This window comes from Ranitomeya variabilis, chromosome 3 (genome assembly GCF_051348905.1).
Source record: "Ranitomeya variabilis isolate aRanVar5 chromosome 3, aRanVar5.hap1, whole genome shotgun sequence".
Taxonomy (NCBI): domain Eukaryota; kingdom Metazoa; phylum Chordata; class Amphibia; order Anura; family Dendrobatidae; genus Ranitomeya; species Ranitomeya variabilis.
Window position 1 is genome coordinate 357,193,417 of NC_135234.1, and position 25,921 is coordinate 357,219,337.

The 25,921-nt window shown below is 42.6% G+C and overlaps 1 protein-coding gene across 1 annotated transcript in view; it reads right to left on the reverse strand.

The window, feature by feature from the left end:
- The window catches only part of EPHA10 (EPH receptor A10), a 1,320,108-nt gene that overhangs the window by 772,115 nt on the left and 522,072 nt on the right, over positions 1-25,921 (reverse strand). Inside the window, exon 5 of the mRNA XM_077295896.1 lies at positions 16,811-17,146. Coding sequence (XP_077152011.1) covers positions 16,811-17,146 — 336 coding nt within the window. The remainder of the gene's footprint in view (positions 1-16,810; positions 17,147-25,921) is intronic.

Genomic DNA, 25,921 nt, shown 5'->3' on the forward strand with positions numbered 1-25,921 from the left:
CGGTTTGGTGAGCATCACCTGAGGTATTGCATGGCGCAGAGCAAAAGCAGAGGACATGAAATTCCCCTCTGATCCTGAGTCCACACAAAGCTCGACTGTTAGAGTAGATGAGCCTAACATGATTGTCCCTATAAAGGACAACTTGGAGGAAAATGCCGCTGTATCTAGTGAACCTCCTCCAATGGTTACTAGACACAATCGTTCTCCTGACCGCCGTGGACATTTATTGGCATAATGTCCTATATGTTGGCAATTTTTACAAACCACGGGTACCCGAGCGGCCCGGGACTTAGGTCCCGCTCAAGAAACCTCCATGGCCTCATGGGAGTCGGACACCTGAACAGAAGTTTCTAGAGGTCTGGCGAAGGTGGGAGCCAGCCGAAACCTCTGCCTACACTGGGTCCGCTCTAACCTCTGCTCATTAAAATGGAGGTCGATGCAGGTAGATATAGTAATAAGCTCCTCCAGTGTGGCAGGAATCTCCCTGGTGGCCAAGGCGTCCTTCACATGGTCTGCCAGTCCTTTCCAAAATACCGGAATAAGGACTTTATCCGGCCACTCCAGCTCTGAGATCAGAGTCCGGAATTGGACGGCAAACTGACTGACCATGGACTCACCCTGTGTTATTGCCAACAATTGGAGCGCGGTATCGTGGGTGACACGAGGTCCCAAAAAGAACTGTTTCAGAGCGTCCAGGAAGAGAGGAGCACTCTGCACCACACGACAAAAGGGATAAAATAAATCCCACTTTCGCCTGTTCCGTAGGAAAACGTGCAGCCAGAAGCTCAAGATGTATGGAGCACTGACTCACGAATCCCCCACATAGTTTACTGTCACCAGCAAACTTGTCTCGAAGCGGGAGATGGGATAAAGTCGGAGCAGGGGTGGCCGAGGACAAACTGGCTGCAGCTACACTTGCAGCCTGAACAGCGATTGCGATAACATCCACAGCTGAGGTTGTGCGCTCAAGAGCCACCAACCTACCCTCCAGCTGCTGGATGTACCGCTGTAAACGCTGATCATCCGCCAATTACTAGCCAGACCCTGGCACTAGTATTATGTTAGGGCTAGCGGAACGCACCGAGTAAAAATAGATGTTTATGATAAATGGTGCGTTCGCAGCCCGGGGTCCACTGTGCAGGAGAACCTGCTGCTAGTGAATGGTGGCACTGTTTGGCGGTATAGACTAGCTCTGTTACCTCACAGAGCAGCCGTGAGAGGAAAGTACTGCACCCTGTTAGCCTCACAGGAGCGCAAGCTTGCTGCCAATCTGATAGCAGTCAGTGGTTATGCACACACACAAACTCCTCACTGGAGAAGCCGGTATTCTAGGGGCTTATTTCAGCCGGGTCCCTGAATACAAACACACAATCTCCTCTCCGGAGAAGCCGGTATTCTAGGGACTTATTTCAGCCGGGTCCCTGAACACATTCATGCATAACCATACTGGCGCAAAGCACATATTTGAATTGATACTAGCGCATGGCCTTTTATAGCTGAAGCACGAACAAGACCTTCCTAGAAGGACCAATGCGAAGCTTCCACAAAGCCTGAGCACCTTCAGGACCTTCCAGGAGAACCAATAGCCTTTGCTGCAGTATCTAAGCATGTGACCCTCGATCTCCAATGAGAGGTCTTACCCTGGGCATGCTCAGAAGGAGAAAAGCGGGACTTAGTCCCAAAAGCGTCTGCTCGCTGTTGCCCAGCACTGGCTTCAATGGCAGAAGCTGGAAAAGCAGAAGTAACTCTTTGCACAGAGTCAGACTGAGCGAGATACTGGGACCGACGTCTCCGCTGAGCAGACTCCACTGCGGCAGGAGAAGAATGGGAGACCACAGTGGAGATGGACCGAGATTCCCCCTGTGCAGAGGCGGGAACTCGACCCCTAAGAAACTTTTTATTTATTAAATTAATTATATTAAATTGTGCAAAGTGTTAAACAGTAGGGTTATGATAATGAAAGACCAAGAAATGGCACCACAATAGAGCAAGGCAAAATTATATACTGTATATGCAAAGCAGAGTGCAAGACAACGTATGTAATAACGACTAGATCAGGGTATGGGCAAGTGATTACAATACCCTATTTTTAACATAGTAGTTATGTATAAAGATAATGGTACAAAGCCTGGGAGCAGTGACAAAATGATATCCTGATATACATGTCAAGCTCATAGCAAAAATAAGTCTCGCAAAAGAGATATATGTGGCTACAATAATAAATTACCGTGCTCTGATATTGCAGTTTCCCAACCTCAATGTGCATTTTAGCTGGCGTGCCTTCTTATTGACCACCCCAGATGAAGGAAGCCAGCCGAAACGCCCATTGGGGTCGTGGCACCGCAATATTAGATCAAGGCAACTTACTATTGTATGCACATACAGTATATGCCTGTAATAATTATAGGGGATAACTCAGGAGACTCTTTGCATGGAACAAGACAACTACAGGACAAAGTTTTCTAATTGGTAAAGTCTATATTATCACACAGTGATTCAAACAGGTGCAGAGAGAAACTCAAGTCCACAAGACTATCAAATGCAAATATCAAATGCAGCTCAGCAGTCTATAGGAAACTTCAGAGGAAAATGCAATCACACAGAAAGTCTATGAAGCACAATTATTCTTGAGGATACTTGACACTAATAAGTCCTTGCTTAGTCCAAAACACAGATAGATATGCTTATAAGGCAGTTCAAATAATATCTAGCTCAACCAGGGAGGTCTGGGTAATAGACTCAGGTTCTTGCAGAGCAGAAACAGCTTACATGTCCAGCAAATGCAGATAGAATCAAACACGAGCAGCAGATGAAGGAGGATTACTGGAACTGGTGTATTCAGCAGGAACTCAGAGCAGAGTAGCAGGATAACCCCACAGGTCCACACAAGAGCAGGTATATAGCCAGGGAGTCACCAGAGGTCAGGAGCTGGATGCAAGGCAGAATACTCTAGCACAGACTGAAGGCTGGGGTGGAGTTTTATAGCAGGAAGACACAGTGCACATGAGACCAAAGACGCCATCTTGGAAAAGGGCAGTAATGCACAAAAAGGTAATAAAAATGTTCAGAGTCCTGACAATGCCTTTTGCAAGACTTATACGTGTCAAAAGCATAGTAAAGATATATCAGGTTCACAGGGGCTGGATTATGCATTCCTGCAATTCCTGTTGCTTTTGGAGTATGTCTCTACCAGCTTTGCACATCTACAGGCAGAAACTTTTGTCCATTCTTGTTTGCAAACTAGCTCAGTGAGATTGAATTCAAAGTGTCTGTGAACAGTGATTTTCAATTCTTGAACCAGACTCTCAATGGGATTTAGTTGTGGACTGTCACTGGAACATTCACACGCATGAATATGTTTTGATATAACCATACCATTGTATTTCTGGCAGTATGTTTAGTGTCATTGTCCTTCTGGAAGGTAAACCTTCACCACAGTCTTAAACTTTTGCAGCCTCTAAGAGGTTTTCTACCAGGATCGCCTTGTATTTAGCTCCATTCATCTTCACATTAACTCTGACCAGCTTCCCTGTCCCTGCAGAAAAAAATGTCTCCACAGCATGGTATTGCCATCAGCATGTTTGATGGCGGGGATGTTATTTTCAGGGTGATGCGCAGCGGGAGTTTTTCACCACACATTGGCACAAAAAGTTCTACTTTGGTCTCATTTGACCCGAACACCTTCTTCCACATGGTAGCTGTTCTATACTTGGCTTTTTGTAAACTACTTCTTATGGCATGATTTCAAAAATGTCTTTCCTCTTGACACTCTTCCGTGATGGCCTTATTTGTGGAGTATAAGAATAATGATGAGCGAGTATACTCCTTGCTCGGGTTTTCCAGAGCACGCTCGGGTGGTCTCCGAGTATTTGTGACTGCTCTGAGATTTAGTTTTCCTTGCCGCAGCTGCATTATTTGCAGCTACTAGCCAGTTTGATTACATGTGGGGATTCCCTAGCAACCAGGCAACTCCCACATGTATTCAGGCTGGCTAGCAGCCTTAAATCATGCAGCTGTGCAAACAAAGACTAAATCTCCGAGCAGTCACAAATACTCGGAGACCACACGAGCGTGCTCGGGAAAACTCGAACAACGAGTACACTCGCTCATGACTATATATGAATAATAGTTGTCCTGTGGATAGATTCTCCCATCTGAACTATGGTATGACAATGGGCCTCTTGGCTGCTTCTCTAATTAGTGCTATCCTTGCTTGGAGTGTCAGTTTAGGTGGACAAGGATGTCTTGGTAGGTTTGCAGTTGTTCCATACTCGTTTCATTTTTGGATGATGGATTGAACAGTGAACTGTGAGATGTTGAGAGCTTGGGCTATTTTTTTTATAATCTAACCGTTGGTTGTCATGATGTTGTTTGATGCCTAATGCTCTTAAACAAACCTCTGAGTGCTTCACAGAACAGTTGTAATTATACTGAGACTAAATTGAGGTGGACTCTGGAGGCATTTGGTCCACCAATTTAATTTAGTGTTTTCAGACTACAGGGGCTGAATACAAATGCAAATCACAGTTTTACATTTTTTTAAATAATTAGAAAACCATGTATAATTTCCTTTACAACTCACAAATATTTGCTACTTTCTGTTGGTATATGACATCAAATCCTAATAAAATACATTGAAGTTTGTGGATAAATCCTGAAAAATGTAGAACAGATAACAAGGTATGAATATTTTATCAAGGCACTGTACTGTATATATAGCTATATATACCACTTTATATACTTCTCCTTTGCCTCTTTCCTTTTTCCTTCCTGCTTGCCTGCCAGGAATTGACAGTCAGAGCTAACATCATGATATCTCCAATCCAAACTGGGTGCTCTTCTTACTATATTTGCCTCCGCAGCATGGGAAAAGGGCAAGAACACTAAAGCTGGATGGATACAGCTTCAGCAGAGCTGTGCATACATCACATACATGATCTAAAGTCCACATGTTCCTTGTCTAGGTAACCAGCAACTCTGATCTGCAATGAAAAGTAAGGCTAAGTTCTGATGAGTGTTTGAACAAAATTCCGTTTTATGTCCTGAAAGACTGAGTATTTTTCATATTCATGGTGTTTTGTATGTGCTAAAGTCATGTTGTATATGGTCTATATATCCATTTCAACATCTCTTATATTGCAAACTGAAAAAAATTCAGTGTCTGATTTCATTTTTCCAATAATAAATTACAATAACAATTTGATGCAGTAGAAAGTGTGTGTGTAGTGTTTTTTTTTTCATTTTTTTCTTTAGATCAATGAGTGAAGCTCTTGCACAAATATTTTTCACTCAGACTTCTGCCATTAACTTTTATTTGTTCACGTTCTGTCCATTTCAACGCCGACACGTAAAATACACAGACCAAAAAAACATGCACATGAACTCATATAGTTACACTAAAAGAGAAAAGCCTACTAGATATGTACCCCTCAACAGGCTATTAAAATAATTATTAAATTAAAGCCCACATTAGCTATTCAATGCAACTGTTACCAGCATATTGATTTTTTAGTAATGGAGTAGACAGCACCCCGGAGAACCATCAGTTAATCTTCAGCAGGCAAATTTTAGGTATATAAAATTTCATACACACAACATAAGTTCCCCCAACATGTTTCACCAATTCAGTGGCGTCCTCAGGGGATTCGACTTCAGTTGTAACCCCTTCCAGGTCATATTGCCCTCCATAGTGCAATTTATCTACATCTAAACTCACTTTTGCTGAGTTAAACATACAATACTATATCATACATTCTCCTAGCCGATAAAACTAGCTATTCAATTACAAAACTCCCAAGCAATCCATAATTCAAAGGGAAGCTGTTTACAACTGTGGCTCAATAGCGGAATGTGAATGTCATTCTGATGGTGGCTATTCCAAGAATTTAATTACATTAAATGTTATGACAATAATAATAGTAATCAAGGAAGATTAAGCAGATGGTGACTATTGACCAAGATGATAAATAAGGCATTATTTTACTACTTTTAATGGGCTTATCTAAACCGATTGTGGCTATAAACATTAATTACAAAATCAATCAAGAGAGAGTATTGAATCAAAGCTCCTTTTTAGATGAGCACTTAGCACCCTCTTCTACTGTATTTCCAAAGATGAAATGATCTCCTCGTGTTTTATTATGACAGGATGATAAAACAGAAAATATGTCTATGTTTTAGAAAACGGCTCATGTGCTAATAAACTATATATTGATGCCATTTGGAAACATGTTTGGAAGTGTCTGAAACTCTATATACATGTACACTGTAATAACGATAATGCTCCTCTGTGGTTACTTGCTTACATACACTCATGAAACATCAAGGTGACTCTGACAATGAATGTTCCATGTGAAGGACCTGCATCTACCCCCTCCCTCCCGTCATTAGGACACAGGAGCATATATAAATCCCCATTTCCATGCAAATTCTCATTTGGCACGCATACAGTGGGGAAAATAAGTATTTGATCCCTTGCTGATTTTGTATGTTTGCCCACTGACAAAGACATGAACAGTCTATAATTTTAAGGGTAGGTTAATTTTAACATTGAGAGATAGAATATCAAAAGTAAAATCCATAAAATCACATTGTATAAATTATATAAATTTATGTCCATTTTGCACTGATAAATAAGTATTCGATCCCTCTGGCAAGCAAGACTTGGCAACATACTTGTTGACAAGCACAGCAATCATACGTTTTTGTAGTTGATGATTAGGTTTACGCACATGTTAGAAGAAATTTTGTCCCACTCCTATTTGCAGATCAACTCTAAATCATTAAGATTTTGAGGCTGTCGCTTGGCAACTTGGAGTTTCAACTCCCTCCATAAGTTTTCTATGAGATTAAGGTCTGGCAACTGGCTAGACCACTCAATGACCTTAATGTGCTTCTTTTTTAAGCCACTCCGTTGTTGCCTTGGCTGTATGTTTTGGGTCAATGTCTTGCTGGAAGACCCAGCCACGAACCATTTTTAAACCCTTCACACCTGGAGCTTTTTCCATTTTTTCATTTTCATTTTTCGCTCCCCTCCTTCCCAGAGCCATAACTTTTTTATTTTTCCGTCAATATGGCCATGTGAGGGCTTATTTTTTGCGGGACGAGATGTACTTTTGAACAATACCATTGGTTTTACCATGCCGTGTAACAGAAAACGGGAAAAAAATTCCAAGTGTGATGAAATTGCAAAAAAAGTGCAATCTCACACTTGTTTTTTGTTTGGCTTTTTGCTAGGTTCACCAAATGCTAAAACTGACCTGCCATTATGATTCTCCAGATCATTACGAATTCATAGACACCTAATATGTCTAGGTTATTTTTTATCTAAGTGGTGGAAAAAAATTCCAAAGTTTGCAAAAAAAAAAAAAAAATTGTGTGATTTTCCGATATCCGTAGCGTCTCTAATTTTCGTGATCTGGGGTCAATTGAGGGCTTATTTTTTGCATGCCATGCTGGTGTTTTTAATGATACCATTTTGGTGCAGATACGTTCTTTTGATCGCCCGTTATTGCATTTTAATGCAATGTCGCGGCGACCAAAAAAACATAATTTTGGCGTTTTGATTTTTTTTCTCCCTACGCCATTTAGCGGTCAGGTTAATCCTTTGTTTTTATTGATATATCGGTCGATTCTGAACGCGGCAATACCAAATATGTGTATGTTTAATTTTTTTTAATTGTTTTATTTTGATTGGGGCGAAAGGGGGGTGATTTAAACTTATATATTTTTAAATTTTTTATATTTTTTAACACTTTTTTTTTTTAATTTTGGCATGCACAACTGGATCGCCTCTGCTACATAGAGGTGAAGTACAGATCACCTCTATGTAGTAAAAATGGTGGTGTACTTTGAACGCCGACCACAGGGTGGCGCTCAAAGCATTCGGCCATCTACAACCATAGAGGTCTCAAGGAGACCTCTGGTTGTTATGGCAATGCACTGCTGACCCCCGATCATGTGACGGGGGTCAGCAGTGTGAGCACTGCCGGCCGCGCGGCTGTGAGCGCTAGTTAAATGCCACTGTCAGCGCTTGACGGCGGCATTTAACTAGTTAATGGGCGCGGGCGGATCGCGATTCCGCTCGCGCTCAATGCGCGCACATGTCAGCTGTACAAAACAGCTGACATGTCGCGGCTTTAAGGTGGGCTCAGTGCCGGAGCCCACCTTAAAGCGGGGATCTGCCAGCTGACGTACTATTCCGTCAGCTGGCAGAAAGGGGTTAATGACCTTGGGGAGGGAATTAGGTTGTCACTCGGGATTTTATGGTACATGGCTCCATCCATTCTCCCATTGATGAGGTGAAGTAGTCCTGTGCCCTTAGCAGAGAAACATTCCCAAAACATAATGTTTCCACCTCCATGCTTGACAGTGGGGACGGTGTTATTTGGGTCATAGGCAGCATTTCTCTTACTCCAAACATGGCGAGTTAAGTTTATGCCAAAGACCTCAATTTTGGTCTCATCTGCCCACAGCATCTTCTCCCAATCACTCACAGAATCATCCAGGTGTTCATTGGCACACTTCAGAAGGGCCTGCACATGTGACTTCTTGAGCAGGGGGACCTTGCGGGCACTGCATGATTTTAAACCTTTACGGCATAATGTGTTACCAATGGTTTTCTTGGTGACTGTGGTCCCAGCTGCCTTTAGATCATTAACAAGTTCCCCTGGTGTAGTTATAGGCTGATCTCTCACTTTCCTCATGATTAAGGATACCCTATGAGGTGAGATTCTGCATGGAGCCCCAGATCTATGTCGATTGACAGTCATTTTGTATTTCTTTTATTTTCTTACTATTGCACCAACAGTTGTCTCCTCGCCCAGTGTCTTACTTATGGTTTTGTAGCCCATTTAAGCTTTTTGCAGATCTATGATCTTGTCCCTGACAACCTTATAAAACTGTTTGGTCTTGCCATTGTTGTAGTGGTTAGAGTCTGACTGATTAGTTGAGTCTGTGGAAAGGAGACTTTTATAAAGGTGACTATGTAAGACAGCTGTCTTTAATGCAGGTAACGAGTTGATTAGGGACGTCTAACTGGTCTGTAGGAGCCAGAACCCTTTGGCTGGTGGGGGATCAAATACTTATTTCTCACTGCAAAATGCAAATACATTTATATAATTTACACAATGTAATTTTCTGGATTTTATTTTTGATATTCTATCTCTCAATTTTAAAATTAACCTACCCTTAAAATTTTAGACTGTTCATGTCTTTGTCAGTGGGCAAACTTAAAAAATCAGCAAGGGATCAAATACTTATTTCTTCCACTGTATATAAAATACACATATTAACCCCTGACTCAGGCATATACAGAATATACATATGCACACACGCATAAATAAAATATTCGCATACACATAATACATGCATACACATAATAACATTTTTGTGATGGACTTGCTCAGCTTGCCAGTTTTTACTCAATCATACATAGTTCTAACAGCTATAGCATTTTTATTGTTATTTTAAGCTTCACTATATGGAGTAATTTATTAATGAAATGAGCTGTAGGTTTTGTTGTCACATTTGTGCTAACTCTTTTATGACTTTATTGGAGAAAAACAGTCATGCAAATTTGTATGCCATTTTTTAATCACTGTAGATAATCTGTTCAGTGTATTGCAAGAGCTATAATAATTATACAGATATCAGATATGTCTGTATTATTTATTGATTTGTGATTTTTTATAGTGTATTAAAACGTGTAATTGTTCTTCATTGTTTTTTAGTTATTTTATTGGAAAAAAATCTGTTATTTAGTATACATTATATAGAATTGTACAAGTATACAAAGATGTATCTCTATGTAGCAGTACAGTATGACTATGAAGAAAATGAATACTATTCAGAGCTTTAGGTAATGAAAATATTCCTATGCATAGCAGTGCAGACAAGTTTTCTGCTTTATTCTCACTGTGATCAGCGGTGAAGTCCCTGAGCTTGAACTGCGGTGACCTTATCACTGACTTTTTCCCATGGTGCTGAGGTCACAGCAGTTCAGTCCAGTTGGGAACATAGCCTTAGTGACCAGAGGTAACCTTGATGATGTCACCTTTAGTCACTGATGCTTCGCTCACAGCAGCTCTTTCAACAGTGGTTCTCAGCCTGGACAGCCGCATCTTCGCACCATCCAGGTTGAAAACTATTAATTCCCAGACATAGATTACAGCATGGGACAGATCGACAGATAGGTGAGGGATATTGTTGTTTTTAATTTATTTTTTCTTACAATTAGATGTTAGGTGAGTATAACTGTATTTGCCATGGGCTTGATGTCACATGACAATACAAAGGTGACATTAACCCCACAAATATGAACCCCACTTGCCACCACTACAGGGCAAGTCGTAAGAGCTGGGCAAAATGCCAGAATAGGTGTATCTAATAGATGTGCCTTTCTAAGCAGCTGTGGGCTGCTATATTTAGGCTTGGGGAGCCCTTACCAGTTTGATACCAGCCCCCAGCTGTCTGCTTTAGCAAGGCTGGTTGTCAAAAATTGGGGGACCCCACGCCATTTTTTTAAGATTGTTTATTTAAATAATTTAAAAAATACAGCGTTGGGACCCCTCTATTTTTGGTAACCAGCCTTGCTGAAGCTGACAACTGAGGGTTGCAGCCCCTACTTGTGAGTTTTGCCTGGCTGGTTGTCAAAAATACAACGGAACCCTTGCTGTTTTTTTAAATTATTTATTTAAAGCGCAGGAGTCTGCTGATTAATACACCCATCAGCCGCTCCTGCTCTCACTTCTATTAGCGGCCGCAGGCGTCGGCTGATGGGAGCTGTAGTCCCATCAGCTGACACCAGTGAACAGAAGTGAATTTTATACCTCCAATCACAGCTGTGCACTCATGTTGTCTTTTGACAGCCTGGGAATCGCGGCTCTCTGACCAGCTATGATGATTTCACATCCAATCAGAAGCGGTGTTTAATGCTCTGTCATGCATATGACAGAGCGACAAACACCGGGTGTTTAGGCAGCCAATTATAGTAATGCTGCACCAAAGATGGTGCTGGCATTACTGTCATTGGCTGCAAATAAAACATGTTACTCGAATATACAGAGGCGAATAGCAAATTACTCGCCGAGTAACGAATAGTGCTGAATATATTCGCTCATCACTAGTTACTATCTGTGAAAAGCTCGGTCTGCACAAATCTTTTCGACTGAAGGTACACTTGTACAGATCAGTGGAGAACTAAATTAGATTTTTCCCTTGTATGTCAGCTCCATTAGATTCCAGGGACATGGGATCAATACAATAGAAGTGTAGCTACTATACAACCATGTTAAAACTTAGTTTAGGGTGGTAATATGGTACTTCTAGTAATCTCAATAATCTACCAAGTCATAATTTGATAAAGAAAAATGAAAGAGTGCAGTGGTTTCACAATGATTTCAAACATTTGTCCCAGTTTATCAAATAACAAAATCCATTTTGCTTTCACATCATCTTACCTGTAGTAATAATAACTATCCTGTATATATACACAGAATATGTTACTACTGGAATATAACATTTTCTTACAGGTATGCGCTACGTCACCAATAAAACAGAAAATATATTTTATAATTTAATTTACAATAATGTTGCATTATGTTTGAGACAATATTCCATAAATATTTTATGTGTGATCCTTGACATTTGCAAACACACCTTACAATCTGGTTGCAGTGCATGGGTTAAGTATTACAGCATCACCTCCATATTGGCCAGGGACTTCATGGCCTTCATAATTAACATTAGAAATACAATAGAAACTATCGTATTTTTCGGACTATAAGACGCACTTTTTTCCTCCAAATTTGGGAGGAAAGTGTGGGTGCGTCTTATAGTACGGATATAGCATGTGGGGAGGGGGGCAGCAGCGAGTGGGATCGCACTGTTATCCCACTTCAGGATGTCCCCGCTGCCCGTAATCAGCTGCTGGGGAAACCATGTGGCCCCGCTGATTAAGTGCAGTGAATATTTATTAGCTGCTCCCCGCCCACCGATCAGCTGAACGGTGAGTGGGGAGCAGCAAATGAATACTGCACTTAAGCAGCGACACACAGTTTTCCCAGCACTGATTCTGGGGAGAATCTGTGTGTCCGGGGGAGGAGGCAGCAGCAGGGGCCAGGAGATCGCTGCCTACCTGCCTGTGCTGGACGCTGAGCTGTCTGGTGCACAGGGAGGACCTGTGTGATGTCAGGAGTGGGCGGGCTGGAGCATCACATGGCAGCTCAGAGCCCTCCCTCTTCTGACATTATCACAGGTCCTTCAGACTCCCACCTAGAATCTGCAGCTTCCTCTTATGTCCTGCGCTGTGGAAAGGCAACAACAACAGGGAGGGCTCTGTGTGTGTGCAGCCATGGGATGCTCCAGCTTTTACCTCACAACAGTGTGGCTGGCTGCCACAATTAAGAGGTCAGTCTTTACAAAACACAATAAAGCACTCTGCCACTCCTTTGGTGAACTATAACTCCCAGCATGTCATAGGATCTGCAGGACATGCTGGGAGTTATAGTTCTCCCACGGGATTTTAAAGCAGCACTCCAGTGTTATTTTGCAGTGCTGGAGTGGTGCTTTCACTATAAGCCCTGTGCACCTATTCTTAGGGCTCATTTCCACATGCGAGGCACACGTCCGTATCTCGCATGTGGAAACCAAGCTGTGGAGCCGGCACTCCAGAGCGGAGCGTGCGGCCGCATAGGAACACATGGAGCTGCACAGCTCTGCTCCAAAGTGCCAGCGCCAGAGCTTGGTTTCCACATGCGAGATACGGACGTGTGCCTCGCATGTGGAAATGAGCCCTTATACTCACCCTCCAGCATCTTCATATCGTACTTCACAGACACCACACTGATCCTGCAGCTTCCAACATAATAACGTACTATTATATATAATAACACCACATATAATAGTATGTTATTTATGTTATTAAATATTTTACCACATTTTTTTTGCTTCAAATATTTTTTTCCCTATTTTCCACCTCTAAAACCTGGGTGCGCCTTATAGTCCGGTGCGTCTTATAGTCCGAAAAATACGATAGATATATATATATATATATATATATATATATATATATATATATATATATATATATAGCAATGAGAAATAAGTATTTGAACTCCTACCAACCATTACGAGTTCTGGCTCCTACTGACCAGTTATACTCTCCTAATCCACTCATTATCTGCATTAAAGACAGCTGTCTTACATAGTCACCTTTATAAAAGACTCCTGTCCACAGACTTAATTGATCAGTCGGACTCTAACCTCTACAACATGGGCAAGACCAAAGAGCTTTATAAGGATGTCAGTGACAAGATAATAGACTTGTACAAAGCTGGAATGGGTTACAAAACCATATGTAAGATGCTGGGTGAGAAGGAGACAACTGTTGGTGCAATGTTAAGAAAATAGAAGAAATACAAAATTACTTAATCTATATTGATCTGGGGCACTATACAAAATCTCACCCTGTGGGGTATCCTTAGTCATGAGGAAGGTGAGAGATCAGCCTACAACTACATCAGGGGAACTTGTTAATGATCTCAAGGCAGCTGGGATCACAGTCACCAAGAAAACCATTGGTAACACATTACACCGTAAAGGTTTAAATCCTGCAGTGCCAGCAAGGTCCCCCTGCTCAAGAAGTCACATGTGCAGGCCCTTCTGAAGTTTTCCAATGACTACCTGGATGATTCTGTGATTGATTGGGAGAAGGTGCTGTGGGCAGATGAGACAAAAATTGAGTTCTTTGGCATTAACTCAAGTTGACGTGTATGAAGGAAAATAAATGCTGCCTATTACCCAAAGAACATCGTCCCCACTGCCAAGAATGGAGGAGGAAACATTATGCTTTGGGGGTGTCTGTCTACTAAGGGCACAGGACTACTTTATCGCATCAATAGAAGAATGGATGGAGCCATGTACCGTAAAATTCTGAGTGACAACCTGCTTCCCTCCACCAGGACATTAAAAATTGGTTGTGGCTGTGTCTTCCAGCAAGACAGTGACCCAAAACAAACAGCCAAGGCAACAACTGAGTAGCTAAAAAAAAAGCACATTAAGGTCATGGAGTGGCCTACCCAGTCTCAAGACCTTAATCCCATAGAAAACTTATGGAGTTGAAGCTCCGTTGCCAAGCAACAGCCTCAACATTTTAATGATTTAGAGATGATCTGCAAAGAGGAGTGGACCAAAATTTCTCCTAACATGTGCGTAAACCTAATCATCAACTACATCATCAAACGTCTGATTGCTGTGCTTGTCAACAAGTGTTTTGCCACCAAGTATTAAGTCTTGTTTGCCAGAGGGATCAAATACGTTTTTCTCATTGCAAAATGCAAATACATTTATATAATTTATACAATGTGATTTTCTGGATTTTATTTTTGATATTCTATCTCTCAATGTTAAAATTAACCTACCCTTAAAATTATAGACTGTTCATGTCTTTGTCAGTACAAAATCAGCAAGGGATCAAATACTTATTTCCTCCACTGTATATATATATACACACATATTTTTTTAGAGATACTGGGTTGAATGTGAGTGTCACATGGTTGTATCACATCACGCCCAATGGGTGATAAAAAAAACATCCATTAGCTGTAGTGGTGATTTGGGACTTACAAATAGTAAAAAATAGAGGTGATGCTTTCTGTTTATTCTTACTTTATGTTTAGAGTTGGATTATACACCCACCCACGGCATTCATTTGTTTTTGTGATCTTAATTTTATATATTTTTACAGAGATAATAAAAACTGTTTGATCAAATTGTGTTACTTTCTTTATATAGTTTTTTTTCCCTTTAAAGGGAATCTGTCACCATGTTTTGCTATGTAATCTGAGAGCATCATAATGAAGGAGGAGAGACACTGATCATAGGGATGTGTTTTGCTGTTTACATACAATCAGTGTTTTATTAGCAGGAGATTATAACTATATTTCAAGCTGCCTTTTGCATCCTAGTCCAACCTAGCACTAATTAGCATCTCTCTGTCACTATACAATGTACACAGCTCTGATGTGGGCGGGTTATACACAGCTCAACATCCCAGCTCTGCAGGAGAGAAAACTGCGACTCTATCATACCTGCTGCACCCAGAAAACTAAGTGACATATCCCGGGAATCAGGGTCTTTGTCCCTACATCATGCTGAGATCTGATTAGATAGCAAAAAAATGCTGAATGATTCCCTTTAAATGTAATTGGTACTTTTATTATTCTTGATAATTTATGGGTATGTTGATATGTAATGGCTAATCCATACTAAGCGATAATTAATGACCTTTATCAAAAGGAAGATACAAGAGAAATCACATTATATTTGGTAGGCCATGGGTTTTCTTAAACTTTACGGAGAGTCTAAATACTGTAACTTCAGCCAATTAGCTGAAGGAAGAGGTGATGGCTTTTCAGTAAACCCCACAAGGGTGCAAGCGTGGGTGTAAAGGTACCTTCACACTGAACAACTTAACAACGATATCGCTAGCGATCCGTGACGTTGCAGCGTCCTGGATAGCGATATCGTTGTGTTTGACACGCAGCAGCGATCAGGAACCTGCTTTGACATCGTTGGTCGGAGCTAGAAGGCCAGCACCTTATTTCATCGCTGGATCTCCCGCTGACATCGCTGGATCGGTGTGTGTGACGCGGATTCAGCGATGTCTTCACTGGTAACCAGGGTAAACATCGGGTTACTAAGCGCAGGGCCGCGCTTAGTAACCCGATATTTACCCTTGTTACCATTGTAAATGTAAAAAAAAACAAACACTACATACTCACCTTCTGATGTCTGTCACTTCCCCCGGCGTCAGCTTCCCTGCACTGTGTCAGAGCCGGCTGGCCGTAAAGCAGAGCACAGCGGTGACGTCACCGCTCTGCTTTAGGGCCGGCGCTTACACAGTGCAGACAAGCACAGCACTGGGGGACAGACACCGGTATGTGAGTATGTAGTGTTTGGTTTTTTTTACATTTACACTGGTAACCAGGGTAAACATCGGGTTACTAAGCACGGCCCTGCGCTTAGTAACCCGATGTTTACCCTGGTTACCCGGGGACTTCGGCATCGTTGGTCGCTGGAGAGCTGTCTGTGTGACAGCTCTCCAGCGACTACACAGCGACGCTGCAGTGATCGGCATCGTTGTCTAGATCGCTGCAGCGTCGCTAAATGTGACGGTACCTTAATGCTGCTGTTCTATCTTTCTGTCCTACAGTGTACGAAAAGAGGGAAAAGTGAAAAAGTATTTAACCCTTGTATACTAGTACAGGCAGTGGGAGGAGTGAGCAAAAGAAACAGCACCAGGGAGAGCATCCAGTTTTCAATACTCAATACTTTTTTGCTACAGGATATACAGTATATTTATGTATGTCACATTTATATTTATTAATGAATGTAAAAATGAATATTGCTGAATCACTGAATGGTATACACAAAAATTGTTTTCTCTACCAGATATTGTAATACATGAAAATAAAATATTTATTTTTGCCTCCTACAAAAGCGCTTGTCATAATTCTGAAATACTTTTCTTTTTAATTGTCTGGCTGCTGACAGCTAAGCCGAGCTATAATAGTCACTGTCAAAGTCTCACTGCAACTGATCAAAAGAAGGTTGCCTGGTATTATAAATAAAAAAAAAAAAAAAAAAGTAAAAAAGGTGGTAATTTGTGCCAACAAAGTACATTTTGTTTTTGCATAAAACTAACAAACATCAAAGTCTTAAAGTGGTTTATTCAATTATAGAAGAAATTAAATAGTATAGGACCTTAGCAAACAGCAATTTTAAGTAGAACATATTATTTTTACTATACCTGCATTGTTTGTGGAGATGTTAATTTCGGCAAACTGTTTGGTGTACATGCTGAAATCTGACACTCCATTTACGGACTCCACTCGGATGGTGTAATTCATATGAGGCAACAAGTTGACCAATGTAACGGTCCGCTCGACTAATCCAATCTGTTGAGGAACATAACCAATGCTGCTCCCACAAGGCTCACACTGCTGAAAGACGATGGAACAACGATCACAGAAGATGTTGTAGGTGAGATCACCCCTGCCTCCAGTATCCAAAGGTGGATTCCATTCTAAAACCAGTGTTGTTTGCTTCATTAGGTAAATCAGGTGCCTTGGTGCAGAAGGTGGTCCTAGAAGGACAAAGAGACAAGTTAGGCCTGCGCTTACACGGAAGATTTTCTGTCATATGTTTATGTCTTCTCCTTGAGCATTTGTTAAAGGGAACAGTTCACGTGAGCCTGCTGTCAGTCAGTGCCGAGGCCACGGTCACAGCTGCTGCTCTCTATACACAGAGATATATTGCAGAATATATCTAGCTTTTTTAAAGGATTAGCCACTTTCTCTTATTCGTGCATATTTATTCACAGGCTGATCAACACTTCTGTCAATAAAATGGCTGAGGATGAAGCAGCATGTGACAAAACTAGTCCATCAGTCTCCCATGTGAGGTTTAAAGAAGCTTTCCCAAGAACAGTTTTTATGACTGGAGGAAGCTGATGGAGTTGTTTGGTCAAATGCTCCGCCATTAACCCCTTCACCCCCGGAGCTTTTTCCGTTTTTCCGTTTTCGTTTTTCGCTCCCCTCCTTCCCAGAGCCATAACTTTTTTATTTTTCTGTCAATTTGGCCATGTGAGGGCTTATTTTTTGCGGGACGAGTTGTACTTTTGAACGACATCATTGGTTTTACCATGTCATGTACTAGAAAACGGGAAAAAAATTCCAAGTGCAGTGAAATTGCAAAAAAAGTGCAATCCCACACTTGTTTTTTGCTTGCCTATTTTGCTAGGTTCACTAAATGCTAAAACTGACCTGCCATTATGATTCTCCAGGTCACTACGAGTTCATAGACACCTAACATGACTAGGTTCTTTTTTACCTAAGTGGTGAAACAAAATTCCAAACTTTGCAAAAAAATAAATAAATAAAATTGCGCCATTTTCCGATACCCGTAGCGTCTCCATTTTTCGTGATCTGGGGTCGGGTGAGGGCTTATTTTTTGCGTGCCGAGCTGGCATTTTTAATGATAGCATTTTGGTGCAGATACGTTCTTTTGATCGCCCGTTATTGCATTTTAATGCAATGTCGTGGCGACCAAAAAAACGTAAATCTGGCGTTTCGATTTTTTTTTTCATTACGCCGTTTAGCGATCAGGTTAATGCTTTTTTTTTATTGATAGATCGGGCGATTCTGAACGCGGCGATACCAAATATGTGTAGGTTGGGGTTTTTTTTTATTGATTTATTTTGATTGGGGCGAAAGGGGGGTGATTTAAACTTTTATATTTTTTTTATTTTTTTCACATTTTTTTTTTACTTTTTTTTTTAACTTTTACCATGCTTCTATAGCCTCCATGGGAGGCTAGAAGCAGGCACAGCCCAATCGGCTCTGCTACATAACAGCGATCATCAGATCGCTGTTATGTAGCTAAAATGCAGGTGTGCTGTGAGCGCCGACCACAGGGGGGCGCTCACAGCCACCGGCGATCAGTAACCATAGAGGTCTCCAGGACCTCTATGGTTACAATGTACAAGCATCGCCGACCTCCGATCATGTGACGGGGGTCGGCGATGCGCTCATATCCGGCCGCACGGCCGGATGCGGTAGTTAAATGCCGCTGTCTGAGTTTGACAGCGGCATTTAACTAGTTAATAACGGCGGGTGATCGCGATTTCACCCGCCGCTATTGCGCGCACATGTCAGCTGTAAAAAACAGCTGACATGTCGCGACTTTGATGTGCGCTCACCGCCGGAGCGCACATCAAAGCGGGGGTCCCGACATGTGACGTACTATTCCGTCACATGTCGGGAAGGGGTTAATAGCCATTTTATGAACCCAAATTCTGGTCAGTTTGGGAGGAAAATTGCACATATAAGAAAAAGGTGGCCGACCTCATTACCTGAGTATTCGTCAGTGAGCTTGTTCTGATGGATTGTTTTGTAACCCTTATCTCTTTTACTGAGCTTGAATAAGCTGATTTATGACAAAAATTCTTAGAAAAAAGTTCCCACAATACCTAAATATGAAATGGAACCAATCAAGGACAGCATAAGGATCACATGACAGAGAAAACACCGCCCATTTTAATACAAAAATCTTACATTTAGGAATGAGCAAACCTGTGGAAGTTTAGATTCTTGTACCCGACCCGACCATTACTCCACAGCTCGGTTCGGGTACTAGAACTGAACTTGAACTTGAACTAGAACACAAACCCCATTGAAAACAATGCAGACCTGAAGTTTAGATCAGGAAAAAAATTATCTCGCTCTCCCTCTCTCTTTCTCCTCCCTCTCTCTCCGGACTTCCCCTGGAACTCCAAACATTGCCACGGAGTTTGGGAGAAAGTCCTTGTTCAGCGTTTAGCACAGGACACTAGCTGACCGGTACGAACGCCAAACATTTAAGATTAAGTTCTCCTATCTCTAGTTAAATAAAAAAAAGGTAAGAAAAAAAGCAATACAAATGGAAAAATAGACAAGAAAACAAACAAATTATCAACAGAGGATACAGCATGGAAGCACAAGGTAAGTACTGTAAGCAATGTTGACACTTGGGCAAAGAAACATAATTTGTTGGTAGATGTTCACTCCATCTGGGAATTTGCCCTTTTCAAAGCCAAAAACTTAAAGAAAATCTGTCAACAGGTTTTTTCTATGTAATTTGAGGACAGAATGAGGTGTGGGTTGAGACAATGATTTTGGGAATGTATCATTAATAAGGCTGTGCGCTGGTTTTTCAATACAGTAAATGTTTTATCACCAGGAAATTATCATTGACAGGACTACAGTTTGGGAGAGCCCTGGTCCAACCACACCCCCTTCTCTGATAAGCATATCACTATCAATAGACAATGTACAAACAAGGCAGTGTTGTGGGTAGAGTTAACTTTCTGAGCTCTACTACATGCTACATCTAAAAACACTGATTCTGTTGCAACTGCTGCACCCAGTAAGCTAAGTGATACATTGTTTGAATCAGAGGTTATTTTCCTGTATTATGCTGCTCTTAGATGAGGTAGCAAAAACTTGGTGACAGATTCCCTTTAAGAGCGGAAAATAGTTTCATGATAAGCAATAAAATATTAGCAGAAAAAGACAAAATAAAAAAATTGTTATCATGATTCCATCCCTCTGCATGTGACAGCGCAGCTGCTCTATAGGAAGGGTGTGTGCTGAACTGCCAGTATTGTGAGTGAGAGCCCAATTACCCAATCTGAGGATGGGGTGTGCTGGACTATTGCTATTGTAATAGATAGCACATCTGCCCAATCTGCTAAACACCACAAAAACGCAGTTAGTAAATCCCATAAAATATCACTTTTAAGGCACTTATTTATACAATCAAGCCGGAACCCACTGTTGTTGCGCGGTGCACCGCCAGCAAAAAATGCCAACCACAGCGCCACCGCCACCATCCGGAACCAGAAACACGCGGGCCCCAAGTGATCCAGCATCACATGGCAGCGGAGACGCTGGCACCGACAGACCGCAGGTGGGCGCCTGCGCAACACCAAGCATACAGCCGCCATTAGCATTATGGGCACAACAGTGGGCAATGTAATATGTAAATAGCGGTATAACAATATGCCTAACCGCTCAATGGGGAATATTAGTCATGTGAACAATGTGTCATGGGGAGACTAGGTGAGTGAGAGCTAATAACCCGGGCCCCTGCAATTTCCCTCAGACTAGGGAAATCCTGACTGACCCTCTACCTGGAGTTTACACTGATGGTGTGCATGTCCAGGCCTTGACCCTCGCCCTGTCTCCTGTTTCAACCCTAGGCTGAAAACCTCAGCCCACCACCCAGTGAAGAGGTACTTCACCAATACCCAGTTAGCACAGACAAGGATAAAGGAAAATATACACCACGCCGCAGTCACTCAGGAATACACTATAAATGTGCAGGGCAAAATAAATACAAATATAGGAAGGAGTAAATTAGACAAAGGAAAATACACCACCAGCAACGAATCTCCAACAACCAGCTCTCCACTCCAGACCGAGATAACAACGCACAAGACAGAAGCTATAATCGGTGACACCCAATGATCAAGAGAGCTATTTAAAGGCAATGGGCATGGCCCAGCTTCCAATCCGAGGATCAGGTAAATTAACCCCGGAACAGCTAGATAAAATCTAGCCGACGCCAATGAGCAAATAGTGGTCAAAAGCGGAATTACCGCTGTCTGTCGAACGACCTGGTCTGAACAGCATCCGACATGACACAATGGCAACCATATCAGTACATAGACAAAACAAACAATGTTACATGTAGAAATCACAGAATGTACATTGCAAGTGATATACAGAATACATGTACATGTGTAAACATCACAGGTCAATACATAAATAAGTATATATGCACTGTATGCATAATAAATAGTGTTGAGCGATACCGTCCGATACTTGAAAGTATCGGTATCGGAAAGTATCGGCCGATACTGGCAAAGTATCGGATCTAATCCGATACCGATACCCGATACCAATACAAGTCAATGGGACTCAAGTATCGGACGGTATCCTGATGGTTCCCAGGGTCTGAAGGAGAGGAAACTCTCCTTCAGGCCCTGGGATCCATATTAATGTGTAAAATAAAGAATTAAAATAAAAAAATATTGCTATACTCACCTCTCCGACGCAGCCTGGACCTCACCGAGGGAACCGGCAGCGTTGTTTGCTTAAAATGCGCGCGTTTACTTCCTTCCGTGACGTCACGGCTTGTGATTGGTCGCGTGCCGCCCATGTGGCCGCGACGCGACCAATCACAGCAAGCCGTGATGTAATTTTCAGGTCCTGGATGCCTAATTCTAGGCATTCATGATTTTAAAATTACGTTCCGGCTTGTGATTGGTCGCGTCGCGGTCACATGGGCGACGCGACCAATCACAGGCCGTGACGTCACGGGAGGCAGGAGACACGCGCATTTTTAAAATTACGTCACGGCTTGTGATTGGTTGCGTGCCGCCCATGTGACCGCGACGCGACCAATCACAGCAAGCCGTGACGTAATTTCAGGTCCTGAATGCAGAAATAGGCATCAGGACCTGAAATTACGTCACGGCTTCCTGTGATTGGTCGCGTCGCGGTCACATGGGCGGAACGCAACCAATCACAAGCCGTGACGTAATTTTAAAAATGCACGCGTCTCCTGCCTCCCGTGACGTCACGGCTTGTGATTGGTCGCGTCGCCCATGTGACAGCGACGCGACCAATCACAAGCCGGAACGTAATTTTAAAATCATGAATGCCAAGAATTAGGCATTGAGGACCTGAAAATTACATCACGGCTTGCTGTGATTGGTCGCGTCGTGGCCACATGGGCGGCACGCGACCAATCACATGCCGTGACGTCACGGAAGGAAGTAAAAGCGCGCATTTTAAGCAAACAACGCTGCCGGTTCCCTCGGTGAGGTCCAGGCTGCGTCGGAGAGGTGAGTATAGCAATATTTTTTATTTTAATTCTTTATTTTACACATTAATGTTGTTTCGATACCGATACCCGATACCACAAATGTATCGGATCTCGGTATTGGAATTCCGATACCCGCAAGTATCGGCCGATACCCGATAGTTGCGGTATCGGAATGCTCAACACTAGTAATAAAGTATTTAATAGATATCAATAATATACTGTATATCCCATGGCAGCTTTAGCTGTAGGTAGCGTGTTCATGGGGATATTTGGTTAATATTTGCTCTGGATACTTTGTCTGTATATGTTTATGTATACATATTGATGTTTTGATCATATATGCGTATCTTTTTCATTGCAGTGTTTGTATAGTGTATTGTTGTCTGTATATTATATCTTCTACTTTAATTGAAAGAAAGAAAATGTACATTTCCTGGAACAAGTTAACAAGTGGATCGATTACCATCTTCAACCCCTAGTGCTCAATCTCCCTTCCTTCCTCAAGGATACTGGGGATCTTTTGTGCAAGGTCGATGGCCTGCGCTTAGAGGGTGATACTCTTCTGGCTTCAGTTGATGTTGAGTCCCTCTATACGAATATTAGCCATTGTGATGGGTTATGTGCTGTTAGATTTTTTCTTGGCACATCTACACTCCCAGCACCTATGAGGGACCTCATCCTGGAGCTTTTGGAAATCACCCTCACACACAACTTTTTTGTGTTTAAGGGATCCTTTTACCTACAGCTCCAGGGCACAGCGATGAGTGCAGCTTTCGCGCCATCCTACACTAACCTGTTTCTGGGGCTGTGGGAGAGGGATCTCTTCCTGTCAGACAAACAGGGGCCGATGGATCGTGTCCTTTTATGGACACGCTATATCGACGATATCTTCTTTGTCTGGCAGGGCACCGCCGCCGACCTTGCACAATTTGTATCTTCCCTGAATGATAACGATCATAACATACGTTTGACCCCGGTGTGGGATTCAGAGAAAATTGATTTTCTTGATGTCACCATTCATAAGGATGGATCCGGCCTAATTCAGACCGATATTTTTCGTAAACAGACGGCCACTAGTGTTGAGCGATACCGTCCGATACTTGAAAGTATCGGTATCGGAAAGTATCGGCCGATACCGGCAAAGTATCGGATCCAATCCGATACCGATACCCGATACCAATACAAGTCAATGGGACTCAGGTATCGGACGGTATTACTGATGGTTCCCAGGGTCTGAAGGAGAGGAAACTCTCCTTCAGGCCCTGGGAACCATATTAATGTGTAAAAGAAAGAATTAAAATAAAAAATATCACTATACTCACCTGTCCGACGCAGCCGGGACCTCAGCGAGGGAACCGGCAGCGTTGTTTGTTTAAAATTCGCGCTTTTACTTGGTTACGTGAGGTCCCGGCTTGTGATTGGTCAGGGCGGCCATGTTGCCGGGACGCGGACCAATCACAGCAAGCCGTGACGAAATTACGTCACGGCTTGCTGTGATTGGTCCGAGTCCCGGCAACATGGCCGCCATTAACCAATCACAAGCCGTGACGTCACGGGAGGCTGGACATGCGCGTATTTTGAAAAGCGCGCGTGTCCAGCCTCCAGTGACGTCCCGGCTTATGATTGGTCACGGCTCCATGTTGCCGGGACGCGGACCAATCACAGCAAGCCGTGACGAAATTACGTCACGGCTTGCTGTGATTGGTCCGCGTCCCGGCAACATGGCCGCCATTAACCAATCACAAGCCGTGACGTCACGGGAGGCTGGACACGCGCGCTTTTCAAAATACGCGCATGTCCAGCCTCCCGTGACGTCCCGGCTTGTGATTGGTTAATGGCGGCCATGTTGCCGGGACGTCACTGGAGGCTGGACACGCGCGCTTTTCAAAATACGCGCATGTCCAGCCTCCCGTGACGTCACGGCTTGTGATTGGTTAATGGCGGCCATGTTGCCGGGACGCGGACCAATCACAGCAAGCCGTGACGTAATTTCGTCACGGCTTGCTGTGATTGGTCCGCGTCCCGGCAACATGGCCGCCCTGACCAATCACAAGCCGGGACTTCACGTAACCAAGTAAAAGCGCGAAATTTAAACAAACAACGCTGCCGGTTCCCTCGCTGAGGTCCCGGCTGCGTCGGACAGGTGAGTATAGCGATATTTTTTATTTTAATTCTCTTTTTACACATTTTTACATTAATGTTGTTGCGATACCCGATACCCGATATCACAAAAATATCGGATCTCGGTATCGGAAATTCCGATACAGCAAGTATCGGCCGATACCCGATACTTGCAGTATCGGAATGCTCAACACTAACGGCCACCAATACCTTGCTTCACGCCTTTTCCTGCCATCCTCACCACATGATTCAAGCTATTCCAGTGGGTCAATTCCTCCGCCTTAGTCGGATTTGCTCGACTGATGCCGATTTTGAGGTTCGGGCGGAGGAATTGAGACTGCGGTTTCTATCAAGGGGGTATAGTGGTCGGAGTGTGAAGAAGGCATACCATCATGCAAAATACTCCTACCGTAATAACTTACTATATAATAAAACCACTAAAAAATATAATACTAATAGTATGGTAAGATTTGTTACCTCCTATAACCCCCAACATGAGAAGTTACGTGCAGCTATGAGGAATGCCTGGCCTATCTTGAAGGCTGATCCAATTATTGAAAAATTTCTCCCAGATAATCCTCCAATTGCGTTTAGACGTGCTAGAAATCTTCGTGATCAGTTAACATGTAGTCATTATGTTGGTCAGGCTGTACCTAAATTCCTGGATACGTTGCGGCCGGGTGGTGGATGTGTGCCGTGCAGTCGGTGTGTCGCCTGCCCCAATATTGATAGATGTGCCTCTTTCTCTACCTCTGACGGCACAAAACAATTCACTATTAGACAACGTATATCCTGTGTTTCCCGATACGTGATATATTATGCTACATGTCCGTGTGGTCTAATCTATGTTGGGTTGACCACACGGCAACTCAAGGTCCGTGTTCGGGAACACGTATTGGGGATATGGGCAGCGGCCTCCTGCACAGACATATCCACCCTCAAAACCTTGCATTTCAGAGAATTTCATCATTGTAATGATGCACTACTGAGAGTACGTGGAATTGATCTACTGCATATTAATATCAGAAGAGGTAACCTTTCTAAACGTCTAGCGCAGGTGGAGTCTAGGTGGATCTGGACGCTGCGGACAATCCACCCCAATGGTTTAAACGAGAATATTTTGTTTGCTCCTTTTTTGCGATCTTCCACGCTGTGCATTAAGGTGGAGTTCATTGTTGGCATGCACATTGTTTTTACTTATGTTTTATTTATTTTTCTTATCTAGGTAGGTGTACGATATGCATTGACGATTTTGGACTATAGAAGATATATCTGAATGATACATCTACCTGCTTTGCTGGTCATTGTTTTTGTTTTTGTTTTGTTTTTGATTTTTGGGGGGTATATTTCTTTAGCTGTGGGTAGCGTG